This window comes from Theropithecus gelada, chromosome 3, assembly GCF_003255815.1.
Source record: "Theropithecus gelada isolate Dixy chromosome 3, Tgel_1.0, whole genome shotgun sequence".
In the NCBI taxonomy this organism is placed as follows: domain Eukaryota; kingdom Metazoa; phylum Chordata; class Mammalia; order Primates; family Cercopithecidae; genus Theropithecus; species Theropithecus gelada.
The window spans coordinates 137,262,702-137,277,401 of NC_037670.1; the positions used below are offsets into that span (position 1 = coordinate 137,262,702).

Consider the following 14,700-nt stretch of genomic DNA (forward strand, 5'->3'; position numbering starts at 1 on the left):
AAAAGATGATATTAGGGCCGGGCACGGTGGCTCAAGCCTGTAATCCCAGCACTTTGGGAGGCCGAGACGGGCGGATCACGAGGTCAGGAGATCGAGACCATCCTGGCGAACATGGTGAAACCCCGTCTCTACTAAAAAATACAAAAAACTAGCTGGGCGAGGTGGCGGGCGCCTGTAGTCCCAGTTATTTGGGAGGCTGAGCCAGGAGAATGGCGTAAACCCAGGAGGCGGAGCTTGCAGTGAGCTGAGATCCGGCCACTGCACTCCAGCCTGGGTGACAGAGTGAGACTCCGTCTCAAAAAAAAAAAAGATGATATTAAAAAGCCATGTCATCAGGCAACTAGATAAATTCTCCAATTTCCTACTGGCCTTAGGTTTGTTTCCATCACCAGCAACCAAAGTGTAACTTAACCCCCAAATACAGATTCAGTCATTATCTAAAAATCATGTTTATACATCAGTCAGGAACAAGAAAATGTTAATTCAGATTTGGAATGGGAAAACTGGTTCAGTGTCTTAAACTTCATTCTGCTGGCCTCACAGAATGAGTTAGAAAGAGTTCCCTCTGATTCTGTTTTCAGGAATAGACTGTAGAGAACTGGTATTCTTCTTTCCTTAAATGCTTGGTAGATTTCACCAGTGAAACCATCTGGGCCTGGTGCTGCCTGTTTTAAAAGGCAGTTAATTATTTCTTCAATTTCTGTAACAGATATAGGCTTTCCATATTATCTATATCTCCTTGTCTGAGTTTCAGTAGACTGTATCTTTCAAGGAACCAGTCCATTCATCCAAGTTATCAAATATGTAGTCGTAGAATTGTTCATAATATTCCTTTTTATTCTTTTACTATTGATGGAATCAGTAATGATGAGCTCTCTTTCATTTCTGGTATTAGCAATTTGTGTCTTATCTCCTTTTTTGTTGGTTAGCTTGGCTACCGGTCTATCAATTTTGTTGATCTTTTCAAACAAAACCTTTTGGTTTCACTGATTTTCTTTATTGTTTTCCTGTTTTCAATTTCATTAATTTCTGTTCTAATTTTTCTTTTCTTCCGCTTATTTAGATAATTTGCTCTTACTTTTCTAGTTTCCAAATATAGATGCTTATCATATTGATTTTACACCTTTTCTAACATGTGCATTCAATGCTACAGATTTCCCTCTAAGTACTGTCAGAACATACTACAAATTTGATGAGATGTATTTTCATTTTCAGTTAGTTCAAAAACATTTTCTAATTCTTTTGAGACTTCTTATCTGACTCTTGTGCTATTTAGAGGTGTGATGTTAGATCTACAAATATTTTGGGACTCTTCAGTTCTCTGTTACTGATTTCTAGTTTAATTCTGTTGTAGTGTGAGAGAAGGCGTACTTTGTAAAATGATCTTTTAAATTGGTTAAGGTGTGTTTTATGGCCAAATACGGTAGTATATTTGAATATTTTGAAAAATTATAAATGCTTTTAAAAAGTCAGCAAAGTATTTTGTGATAATTACAAATATATGTGTACACAATGAAAGAGAAGTAGACACACAGCTTTCCTAGTGTTAGGGGAATGGGTAATTGGGGTTTGGGATAAAATTTCCAGTAATCATGTTATACACATATTCAAAAAGTGCCATATCTAAATTCTGAGATATAGATGACTTAAAGGTGACTCCAGTAGTAACAAAAATTTGATATGCATGAAATCTAAGTGTAAAAAAATATATCTTTACGATGTGAATCCTTGCTATCTGAACCCAGATATCAAATGACTTGAAAGATATTTGGAGATAAGCCTGAAAAGAAGGTAACTCTTGATATCTGAACTTGCTATCTAAACTAAAAAGTTGAATAGATTTTGATAGTAAAGGATGCACATCTTCCTATATGACAATATCTGTGACTAAACCAGTAAACATCTGACCCTTATTTCATCTACATATTTAAAAGTGGTATGTGGGGTATGTATGCTTGAGAGAAAGATTTCTCTTTGGAAAAATGGAGTATTACTTGGTATTTCAGATCATTTTATATTTAGACACATACAGTGGTAGATTTTCATGATGAAATATTATGCAAAACAGCAGTCTAGTGGCATGGGAAGAGAAGTTTACAAAATACTTTATGCAACATAGCCTCTTTTGTGTAAATAACAATGCCTAATAAAAAGAATATAAAGAAATGTACCTAAATGTAACCAGGATTAAGTGATCTTTTTTCTATGTCTATAATATCTGTTCTATGGCAAATTTTTCATACCTCAATTTCATTTGTAGTTAGAAAAATGTTCAACAGTGAATTTTAACACAATATAAATACCACAACAGAGTTATAAAGTTCAATACTGGTATCAAAGAGTATAAATTCTTTTGGGAAGTTCTAGAAAGTTCTGGAAGAGAACATGCTTCGAATATAGTCTAATATAAAATACAACAATAATTTATCAGAATTAGAATGTATCCCATTTGCAATTGCCAGAAAGTGAGAACAAACATGTACCACACTAGAGGAATTTAAAATAGGTCCATGTAACCAGAATACAGGCTGCAAGAATAGTGGGAGGAGAAGGAAGAATGAGAACGCATACACACACACACACACACACACACACACAAAATGGGGACTGATGCTATATTAAGGAGTTCAGAGTTTTTATAATGAACAAAATCTAAACCAAGCCATCCAGGGCTAAATCATTTTACTGCTACATTTCAATACTAAGTTAATCCCCTCCACGATTCAAGAAACAACTATAAAACTGGATAAAATCATCAAAAACAACTACTTCAGGGCTCAAACAAAGGCAAATAAAATGAAAAGTGTTTATTCATAAAAACCAGCTGAACCTAGTTTAGGAACAGTAAGGATCTGCCCTATCTTTGCCTGGAGCTGCTCTCACCACCCCCAACCCCTGCTTAGCTGGTATGAAACTTTCTCCAGGACAGGACTGGCTGTTAAAAAATAGCAGCTTTACTGCTAGAGGCGGCTAACTTGATTTGGAGCAAAGGGTATAAAACCTACACAGAGCAGTGTCAGTAAAAGCAGCAAACTTGGAAGAAACAAGTATAGAAAGTCAGTAGCTATGCTAGTCTCAGACTGCAGTTGTGGTTGGGTTGAGCTGCAGAATGGAGGACTAGTTAGAAATTTAACAAAGATCCTGGAAATGAGACAGGTACAGAGGAGTGAGATAAGCTCCCCACAAAGCCATGGCTGATGGGGAGGCTATGTGAATATGCAGAGAAAACCCAAAAGGGCCTAGAAGAAAGTAAAAGTTGAGGCAGATTTGAAAAGCACCTCAATGTTTAATGCACTCCCCCATCAAGACACACTCTACTGGAAGAGGGTGGAAGCCTTACTGACTGAGGTGTTTGAGCGCAACCTCTGATCTATCATTGTTTGGCTACTAAATTACACAGATACTGGTGCAACCCCTAGGAAATCAGCCTAAAAAATAAAAAATAACAACCCTCTCCACCTCTGAAAAAAAAAAAAAAAACAACTAAGCATAATAAGGGAGACAGATTCCACAGATTAAGTCTACACAAATTACTGAGAAACAACCACTACCACTAACCCTTGTGGGGGAAAAAATCCATGACAGTGTCTATACTTTTTAACCAAAAATTATGAGACATGCAAAAAAACCCAGAAAACCATAGTCCATACTCAGGGGGAAAAAAGCAGTAAATGGAAATTGACTCTGAGTGAGCCCAAATGTTGGATTAAACAGACAAAAACTTTAAGGCAGTAATTACTATATATATATACACACACACACACACAAATTTAAGAAAGTATACATACATACATATATAATATATATATTATTTATATGATATATATCATTTATATATTATATATATTTTATATATATATAATTTATATATACTTTTTTTTTTAAGACAGGGTCTCACTCTATCACCCAGGCTGGAGTACAGTGAGTGGTATGATCTCTACTCACTGCAACCTCCACCTCCCAGGCTCAAGTGATCCTTCTGACTTAGCCTCCCGAGTAGCTGGGACCACAGGCACATGCCAGCACACCTGGCTTTTTTGTTATTTTTTTTAGAGACAGGTTTTGTCATGTTGTCCAGGTTGGTCTTGAACTCCTGGACTCAAGCAATCCACCTGTCTTGGCCTCCCAAAGTGCTGGGATTACAGGCATGAGTCAATCGATATGCCCAGTCTTAAAAATATTCAACAAATTTAAGGAAATCATGCTTAAAGAATCAAAGGAAAATACAGTAACAATGACTCAATAAATAAGGGAATCTCAACAATATAACAGAGCTGTAAAAAAGAAATATATAGAAATCTAAAGCTGATATTTTCCATACATATCTGTGTTTGATAGAAGTATAACTATATAATTTCTTTAACTGGCCAACACTTAAAATATTAATGTTTAAGAATGTCCATAACGTATGAGTTAAAGGATGTTTAGTAAGTCATTATGCATTATAGGCTTGGTAGTAACCTCTGAATAAAGGTAAAGATGCCTTATGCTTCCCTACAGAAGTAATTAAAGATATTTTGATTTTTAAATGTAATTGCTTAAAACTAGATATTTTCAATATGATTTAAAATCAAAGTAACCAAAAGTAATGCTTGTTGTTATCTATAGTTTTGGAACTGCTTAAGAGTATCTTACTTTCATAATTATTTTCTGTGTCTATCAAGAATATTTATAAAACTATTCAAGTTTAGCATTTTCAAGTAATTAATAAAATACACTTGATACTACAAACCAATAGGGTAAAAGGGTATGGGAACAATTTTAATATTGCAGTTAAGTACCTCAGCGATACTACAGCTTTGGTTCCAGACTACTGCAATAAAGCAAGTTACACATTTTTTTTGGTTTTTCAGTGCATATAAGTTATGTTCCACTACACTGTAGTCTATTAAGCGTGCAATAGCATTGTCTAAAAAACAATGTTCATACCTTAATTTTAAAATACTTTATGGCTAAAAAATGCTAGTGATCATTTAAGCCTCCAGCAAGTTGTAATCTTTTTACTGGTGGAAGCTTTGCCTTGATACTCATGGCTGCTGACTGATCAGCACGATGGTTGCTGAAAGCTGGGGTGCTATCAGAATTTCTAAAAATAAGACAACACTAAAGTTTGCCACATACATTGACTGTAGCTATCATGAATTACTTCTCTGCAGCCTCAGCATGTGATGCTGCCTGACAGCATTTTACTCAAAGAATTTCTTTTAAAATTGGTTAGTCCTCTTAAACCCAACCACTGCTTTATCAACTTTTATGTAATATTCAAAATCCTCTGTCATTCTAACAATGTTCACAGCATCTTCACCAGTAGATGCCATCTCAAAAAAACACTTCCTTTGCTCATCCATAAGAAACAACTCCTCATCCATTCAAGTTTTATCATGAAATTGCAGCAATTCAGTCCCATCTTCAAGCTCCACTTCTAATTCTAGTTCTATTACTTTTTTCCCCGCCACATCTGCAGTTATTTCATCCATGAGGCTTGGAATAAACTCCTTCCAAACTCATATTCACGTTAATATTCTGACCTGCTCCCATGAATCACAAATGTTCTTAATGGCATCTAGAATGACGAGTCCTTTCCAGAAGGTTTTAATGGACTTTGCCCAGATCCATCAGAGAAACTGCTATGACAGCTACAGCCTTATAAAATGTATTTCTTAAATAACATGACTTGAGCCAGGCTCAGTGACTCATGCCTGTAATCCCAGCACTTCGGGAGGCTAAGACGGGAGGATTGCTTCAGCCCAGAAATTTGAGACCTGCTTGGGCAACACTCTACAAAAAATAAAAAAAAGTTAGCTGGGCATGGTGGTGGGTGCACGCTTGTGGTGCCAGCTACTGGGGAGACTGAGGTGGGAGGGTCACTTGAGCCCAGGAGGTCAAGCCTCCTGTGAGCTGTGATCATGCCACTCCACTCCAGCCTGGGCAATGGAGTGAGACCCCTGTCTCCAAAAATAAAAAAATAAAATAATATGACCTGAAAGTCTGAATTAGTCCTTGTTCCATGGGCTGCAGAATGGATGTTGTATTAGCAGGCATGAAAACAACATTCATCTCTTTGTACATATCTATCTGAGTTCTTGGATGACCTGGTACATTATCAAAGGGCAGTAATATTTTGAAAGGAATATTTTGCCGGGCACGGTGGCTCATGCCTGTAATCCCAGCACTTTGGGAGGCCAAGGTGGGTGGATCACGAGGTCAGGAGATCAAGACCGTCCTGGCTAACACGGTGAAACCCCGTCTCTACTAAAAACGCAAAAAATTAGCCGGGCGTGGTGGTGCGCGCCTGTAGTCCCAGCTACTCGGAGGCTGAGGCAGGGTAATGGCGTGAACCCGGGAGGGGGAGCTTGCAGAGAGCCGAGATCGCGCCACTGCACTCCAGCCTGGGCGACAGAGCGAGACTCCGTCTCAAAAAAAAAAAAAGAAAGGAATATTTTTTTCTGAGCAGCAGGTCTCAACAGTAGGCTTTAAATATTCAGTAAACTGTTCTTTAAACAGATGTGCTGTCATCTAGGCTTTGTTCCATTTACAGAGCACAGGCAGAGTAGCTTCAGCATAATTCTTAAGGGTCCTAGGATTTCCAAATGGTAAATGAACACTGGCTTCAATGTAAAGTCACCCGCTGCATTAGCCCCTAACAAGAAAGGCTGCCTGTCCTTTGAAGCTCTGAAGTCAGGTATTGACTTCTGATCTCTAGCCAAGAAAGTCCTAAAAGGTATCTTCTTCTTCCAATAGAAGGCTTTTAAATCTACATTAAAAATCAGTTGTTTACTATAGCCACCTCCATGAATGGTCTTTGGTAGATCTTCTGGATAACTTGCTGCAGCTTCTAAATCACCACTTGCTGCTTCACCTTGCACTTTATGTCATGGAGATGGCTTCTTAGACCTCATGAACCAACCTCTGCCAGCTTCAAACTTTCTTCTGAAGCTTCCTCACCTCTCTTAGCCTTCAAAGAATTGAAGAGAATTAGACCCTTGCTCTGAATTAGGTATTGGCTTAAGGAAATGCTGTGGTTGGTTTCATCTTGTATCCAGATCACTCAAACTTTCTCCACATCAGCAATAAAGTTGTTTTACTTTCTTTTCATTTCCATGTTCACTGAATAGCACTTCTAATTTAAAAAATAACTTTTCCTTCACTTTGGGAGGCCAAGGCAGGCAGATCACGAGGTCAAGAGATACAGACCATCCTGGCCAACATGGTGAAACCCCGTCTCTACTAAAAATACAAAAATTGGCTGGGCGTGGTGGTGAGCATCTGTAGTCCCAGCTACTTGGGAGGCTGAGGCAGGAGAATGGCGTGAACCCGGAAGGCAGAGCTTGCGGTGAGCCAAGATCGTGCCACTGCACTCCAGCCTGGGCGACAGAGCAAGACTCTGTCTTAAATAAAATAAAATAAAGCCGGGCGCGGTGGCTCACGCCTGTAATCCCAGCACTTTGGGAGGCCGAGGCGGGTGGATCACAAGGTCAGGAGATCGAGACCATGGTGAAACCCCGTCTCTACTAAAAATAGAAAAAATTAGCCGGGCGCAGCGGCGGGCGCCTGTAGTCCCAGCTACTCGGGAGGCTGAGGCAGGAGAATGGCGTGAACCCGGGAGGCGGAGCTTGCAGTGAGCCGAGATTGCGCCACTGCACTCCAGCCTGGGCAACAGAGCAAGACTCCGTCTCAAAATAAAATAAAATAAAATAAAAAAATAACATAACATAAAATAAAATAAATAAAAGAAAACGACTTAACCTTTGAATTCACAACTCCGTTAACTCTTTGGCAGAAAAGGCCTAGCTTTCAGCCTATATCAACTTTTGACATGCCTACCTAAGTTTAATTACTTCTAGCTTTTGATTTAGAGTCAGAGACATGTGCCTCTTTTTACTTGAATACTTGAAAGTCATTGTAGGTTTATTAACTGGCTAAATTTCCCTAGTGTCTTATGGAATAGAGAGGCCTATTCTATGAGGGGGAAGAGAGAGGGAAGGGCGGGAGGGGGAGAAGGAGGAGTAGGGAGAGAGGAGAGGGGACAGAGACTGGGGAACAGTGGATTCATGGAACAGTTAGAACACATATGACATTTATTGAATAAGTTCACTGTCTTATATGGATGATAAGTTCACTGTCCTACATGGTGCCCCTAAACAATCTCAACAGTAACATCAAAGATCACTGATCACAGATCACCAAAACAGACATCATAATAATGAAAAAGTTTGAAATATTGTGAGGATTACCAAAATGTGACAGTGTATTAGTGCATTTTCATGCTGCTGATAAAGACATCCCTGAGCCTGGGTAATTTATAAAGAAAAAGAGGTTTAATGGACTCATAGCTCCATGTTGCTGGGGAGGCCTCACAATCATGGTGGAAGGAGAAAGGCATATCTTACATGGTAGCAGGCAAGACAGAATGAGAGCCAAGCAAAAGGGGAAACCCCTTATAAAACCATCAGATCTCATGAGCCTTATTCACTATCACGGGAACAGTATGGGGGAGACCATTCCCATGATTCAATTATTTCCCACGAGGTCCCTCCCACAACACATGAGATTATTGGACCTACAACTCAAGATGAGATTTGGGTAGGGACACAGTTAAATCATATCACAGAGCCACAGTGAGTATATGCTATTGGGAAAATGGTGCCAAAGGACTTGCTTGACTCAGGGTTGCCACAAACTTTCAATTTGTAAAAAATGTAGTATCTACGAAGTACAATAAAGCAAAGCACAATAAATGAGGTATGTCTGTACTAATAATTAATTGTATTATAATAGTCATGTACTTACAAAATTTGTGCCTATATGCATATAATCTTACTAGCAGGCAGATTTGCTTATCAACAATAAAACAATGGCAACTGGTTTTATTAATAACCTTCCATTATTTTTCCTTATTCGTAAATTCTTAGTGGATAGCCACTTTAAATGGTTTAATTGGATTTTTCTGTTTTGATTCTTTGTTTTGATAATTACATAAGAATTACATATTGTTATATAATTATATATTACACTGTACATTATAATACTATTATATAACAATTATGTTATATATACACATATAGCCATAACATATATGTAATATATATAATTATATAACATAATATATAATTATATAATCATATTTATGGAACTATTCTTTTTCATTTTCCAGTTAGAACAACACATGCTACAGAACCACTAGTTTTCCAGATAGCTCTTACAATTTTATGCTAGTTTTTAATTTAATAATATTACCTAACTGCATTTCTCAGTCTATTATGTAACTACTGGAAAAGCAAGTAAACTGCTCATTGTTTAGTATGAACCACTGCATTATTTTACATTAATAGTTATCCAGGATAATCAAAGTAGAAAAAGTATACTTACTCAGTTATAAATTCAGGGTTTGTAAAGCTGAGGTTGGTTAAATGACCTTCAAGTTTAGAAGACTCATGCATATTTAAGGCTGGAGTGGTCTTAGTGGCAAGTACAGCTCTTTTTTCATCTTTCTCAAGTGCTTTTCTCTTCCCACCATTTTGGAAATATTCTCTGCATACACTACAAGTAAAAATAAGGCTGTATTTTAACATACTGTGTATGACTATAAAATAAAACAGAAAAAACTGGCTTTTATTAATCAAGATGGGAAACTTTCAAATTTAAGATTTCTGCTTTGAAAATGTCAAACTGAGATAAGTTTGAGCACCTTGTAGCACTTTCAAAATTTTAAAAATTACTACACAATAAAGAATGATCACAAATTATGTTTAGTAAATAAAAAATACGTTTTTTCAGGATTACACATGTGCCTGTACATGTTTCATTGAACTTCTCTCTTGACTAAAACTTCCTCCAGCAAAGCTTACATAAGTCTACTATGCAGTGACAACATCCAGAAGGAATAGTAGTCACAGTTAATTTCGAGCTGGCTTTGCTAGTAGTAGACAGATAACCCAACAGCTGTTCTTGAGGTCCCTCTTGGTTTATGATAACAAAGTCAGGATGAGTGTGTGTGTGTGTGTGTGTGTGTATGTTTGTGTATATATCTGTATATATATTTGTGTATATTTGTGTATATATATATAGAGAGAGAGCTCATTTTTCTTCTTATTTGTACTTAATTTACTACATATAGCGCACACTTTACACAAAGCTACTTTATCATTCTCCACAGACATTGTTTGGTGAAGTTCCAAAAATATATGGCAAAAGAAGAATTGAAGAGCAAAGAATTCACGCAAAACTGGTTTCAGCAAGTGCAACTATAGTCCAAGGGAACTATGCCCATTTCTCCTTCACGCTTACAGGAACCCATTAGTTTAACTTCAGTTTTTCTTAGTTCCTATTACGTAAGACTTCTTTAACTTATACTATGTAGATTTAGTTTTAACTCTATATGCAGAAGTTGAAACTTATTATGCATGAATTAAACATTTATTAAGTACGTATCATGTGTAGAGGTGCATGATGGCCAAATTGCAGAAGGCATAATTCTTAACCTCAAGAAGCTACTGTTACCTCAGTAAAGGACACAAATAATTATTATATATAATAAAAAACATGATTGATAGAGATTAACAGATAAACAAAGATAGTTATTTCTATAAATGAAGTACCTAACCCAACCTAAAATCAGCAATATAAATTGATTTTAGAAAGGTAAGTAGGAATAAGCCAGGAAAGTGAAGTTGAGTGGAAACTTTCTAGGCAGAAAGGACAGCATAAGCAAAGACATGAAAGAGAAAAGCAGAATGAATCTTCAGAGATGTACCTTAGTTCAAGGCACATGAAGTTTAAAGTACTAGGCAGAAGATGAGTGGACCTATTCTCAAAAGAAAAAGCCCTGAGCCTAGTGGACATATAGAGAGGAAGGAGAGTCAAGGTGTGCAAGCTTCAAATCACACAAGATCCATAGGTCAGTTTTAAAATGTGGTCTTTACAAATCTAATCTAATGACAGAGAGCAGTTTAGAGGCTGTCTGGGGTAGGGTATGGGGATGAGTGCAAAGGGGTACAAGCGAGCTTTCTGGAGAAAAATGTTCTGTATCTTGATAGTGGTGGTGGTTACATAAGTGTAAACAACTGTAAATACCCATTAAACTGTACACTAGATGGATGCATTTTATTGTATATAAATTATACCTCAGTAAAGTTGATAAAAATGTAGACTTTATCAACTTGAAATTATACTAAAAAGCTTATGTTTCTATCAGGTAGAACCATATAAAACTGGTGATATTCAAAAGTTCTTGAGCTACAAAAATTGCAATTTTATGTGGTCTAACCTAACAGCTACTAAGAAATTTGGCAGTAAAATACTTAAAGGGCTAAAATTCTAGGTTCTCATAGAATAATGACAACCATTTAAATTCCAATATCTCCATATACCCTCAAAAAATATAGATCAATAAAGAGAGCAAATAAAAGCACTTACCGTTCATACCTATGGCAAAACAAGGAAATAAAAAATAACATTTCATTTTACCTGTTATTGAAAAAATAAAAATCTGAGACTGAATTGGCTTTGGAGGCCACTCAAAGTACAGAGTTAGATGAGGACTGCATAAAACAGAGAAATGTATGAAAAGGTGGCCAAACAGAATCTTCCAGCAATCACCACCTAGACCTGCAAGAATATCAAACTGAGTAACTATTCACACAAAAAAGCACCTTCATAAGAACTAAATCAGTTAAGAGACCACAGTACCTGGTTTTAGCCTAACAAGAAAAGATGCATTGAAGAAGGTAGGAAGGACAGTCTTGAACTGTCTATACCATCCCTCTCCCAAGCCCAGGCAACACACCCCAGAGAGATAATCTTTGTGCTTTGGGGAGGGAGAGTGAAATTGTGGGACTTTGCACTGGAACTCCACATTGCCCTGTCACAGTGGAACACAGCACTGGACAGAAATCTATTGATGCCCACAGGGGGCATTTAGACCTTCCTTGAACAGACAGAGAGATATCTGCTGCCCTAGTGGGAGAAATCTGAGCCCTAGTCAGCTTCACTACTGGCTGAATAAAGTGGCCTTGGGCTCCCAATAAATGTCAGTGGCAGCCAAACCATAGCAACTGTAGTCTTTGGGTAAGCCTCAGTGCTGTGCTGGTCTCAGCAGAGGCTGTGGGCCCAGGGTACTACAACCAAGTGTGACACCAGCTGTGGTGGCCATGGGAATGCCTGCATCACCCCTCCCCCAATTCTAGGCAGTGCACTGTAGAGACTTCTTCCACTTGGGGGAAGGAGAGGAAGGGTATAGGAGACTTTGCCTTGCAATCCAGACACCAGCCCAGCCACAGTAAAACAAAGCACCAGTCAGAATCCTAAGGCCCCCGATTCCAGGCTCTTGTTCCCACATGGCACGTCTAGACCCACCCTGGGACAGAAGGGAATCCTCTGCCCTGGGGGGATGGACCCAAGTCCCCACAGGATTAATCACCTGCTGACTAAAGTGGCCTTGGGCCTTCAGTAAACATCAATGGCAGTTCAAAAATGACCCAGCATGAGGCCAGCTGTGGTGGCCACAAGATTGTCTGTGTCACCTCTTCCCCAACTCCGGCCAGCACAGCATAAAGAGAACTCATTCCACTTGGGGGAAGAAGAGGGATTTTGCCTGGGAACCCAGCAACTTCTCCCTTTAAGTCCATTAGGACTGGGAATCCAGGAATGTGCAGAAGTTGCAGCATACCTGGGCTTAGAGTGCCCTCTAGGGCTGAAATGGTTACAGTGACCACAGGCTTAGATATTACTTTAACTCTGAAAGCTTAAAAGGCCCTCTGAAAAATGATGGATACTAACAAGTCCAGACTACAAAGACTGGAAGAAGTATCTAACTCTTCTATGCCCAGACACTGAAAAACATCCACAAGCATCAAGAACAGTCAGGAGAAGATGACCTCACCAAAGAGACTAAATGAGGCACCAGTGACCAATCCTGGAGTAGTACAGATATACGACTTCTCAGGGAATTCCAAACAGCTTTTTGAGGAATCTCAACAAACTTCAAAAAAACAGAGAAGGAATTCATAAATCTTTCAGGGAAATTTAACAAAGAGAATAAAATAATTTAAAGAATCCTACAGAAATCTTGAAGCTGAAATAATTAATGAACAAAAATATGTATTACTATGTAAACAGAATTGATCAAGCAGAAGAAAGAATTAGCTCAAAGATAGGCTATTTCAAAATACAGACTCGGGAGAAAAAGAAAAAAGGAGTGAAAAAGAATGAATGAAGTACGCTTAAAAGTCTGGAAAACAGCCTCAAAAGGGCAATTCTAAGAGTCATTGGCCTTAAAGGGGAAATACAGAAAGACATTGGGGTAGAAAGTTTATTCAAAGAAATAAAAACAGTTTTCCAAACCTAGAGAAAGATACAAATATGCAGTTATAACATCAAAGAACACCAAGCAGATTCAACCCAAATAAGACTACCTTCAAGGCATAAAATCAAACTCTTACAGGTTAAGGACGAAGAAAGGATCCTAAAAGCAATAAGAGAAAAGAAACAGGTAACAAATGAAGGAGCTCCAATACATCTGGCAGCACACTTCTCAGTAGAAACCTTACAGGCCAAGAGGGAATGAGATGACATATTCAACGAATATGAAGGAAAAAAAAAAAAAGGAAACAACTTTCAACTAAGAATACTATACCCAGCAAAGCTATTCTTCAAACACAAAGGAGAAATATGTAGACAAACAAAAGATGAAAGACTTCATACCAGACCTACCTTACCAGAAATGCTAAGGAGAATTTTTCAACTTGAAAGAAAAGGATGCTAACACACAATAAGAAATCATCTGAAAGTATAATATAAAACTCACTGGTAAAGGTACATACATAGTTAAATTCAGAATACTCAATACTGTAATTGTAGTGCATAAACTATTCATATATTCAGAGGAAAAAACCCAATAGGATAAATTTATTATATCTGTACATATATATACATATAAATAGATATCTAAAAAGAGATTTGTAATAAAGAATTGGCTCTTATGATTATGCAGACTGAAATGTCCCACAATCTGCTATGCCTAAGGTGTAAAACCAGGAAAGCTCATGGTATAGTTCCAATCCAAGTCCAAAGGCTTGAGAACTATTTTATAAGTTCTGGTCCAAGTCCAAAAAGGCTTGAGAACCATTTTATAAGTTGTAGTCCAAGTTCAAAGGCCTAAGAACCGAAGTGTCAATGGTATAGGTCCCAGCTAGAGGGAAGGCCTCAAAAAAGGCCTACTCACTCACAACAGAGAGGGCAATCTGCTTTACTCAGTCTACAGATTCAAATGTCAATCTCATTTGGAAACATACTCGCAGATACACCCATAAATAATGTTCAGCCAAATATCTGTGTACCTTATGAATCAGTAAAGTTGTGAATAATATTCCATAGTACCTAAAATCAATATAGGCAACACAATATTGACAGAGAAAAACAAACTGAAGGACTAACACTACCAACTTCAAGACTTACTATAAAGCTACAGTAATCAAGACAGTGTGGCAATGGTGAAAGAAAAGACAAATACATCAATGGAACAGAATTAGAGAGTGCAAACATAGACCCACAAAACTATAGTCAACTGATCTTTGAAAAAGGAGCAAAGGCAATACAATGGAGAAAAAATATTTTCAACAAGTCATGCTAGAACTAGACATCCACATGCAAAAAAGAAAAAAAGTAAATCTAGACATAGACCTTATACATTTCACAAAAATT

The 14,700-nt window shown here is 37.7% G+C and overlaps 1 protein-coding gene across 1 annotated transcript in view; it reads right to left on the bottom strand.

Annotated features, from left to right (window-relative positions):
- Positions 1 to 14,700, bottom strand: part of BMT2 (base methyltransferase of 25S rRNA 2 homolog) — a 113,593-nt gene that overhangs the window by 67,858 nt on the left and 31,035 nt on the right. Inside the window, exon 3 of the mRNA XM_025381247.1 lies at positions 9,370 to 9,540. Within this exon, the coding sequence (XP_025237032.1) occupies positions 9,370 to 9,540 (171 nt within the window). The remainder of the gene's footprint in view (positions 1 to 9,369; positions 9,541 to 14,700) is intronic.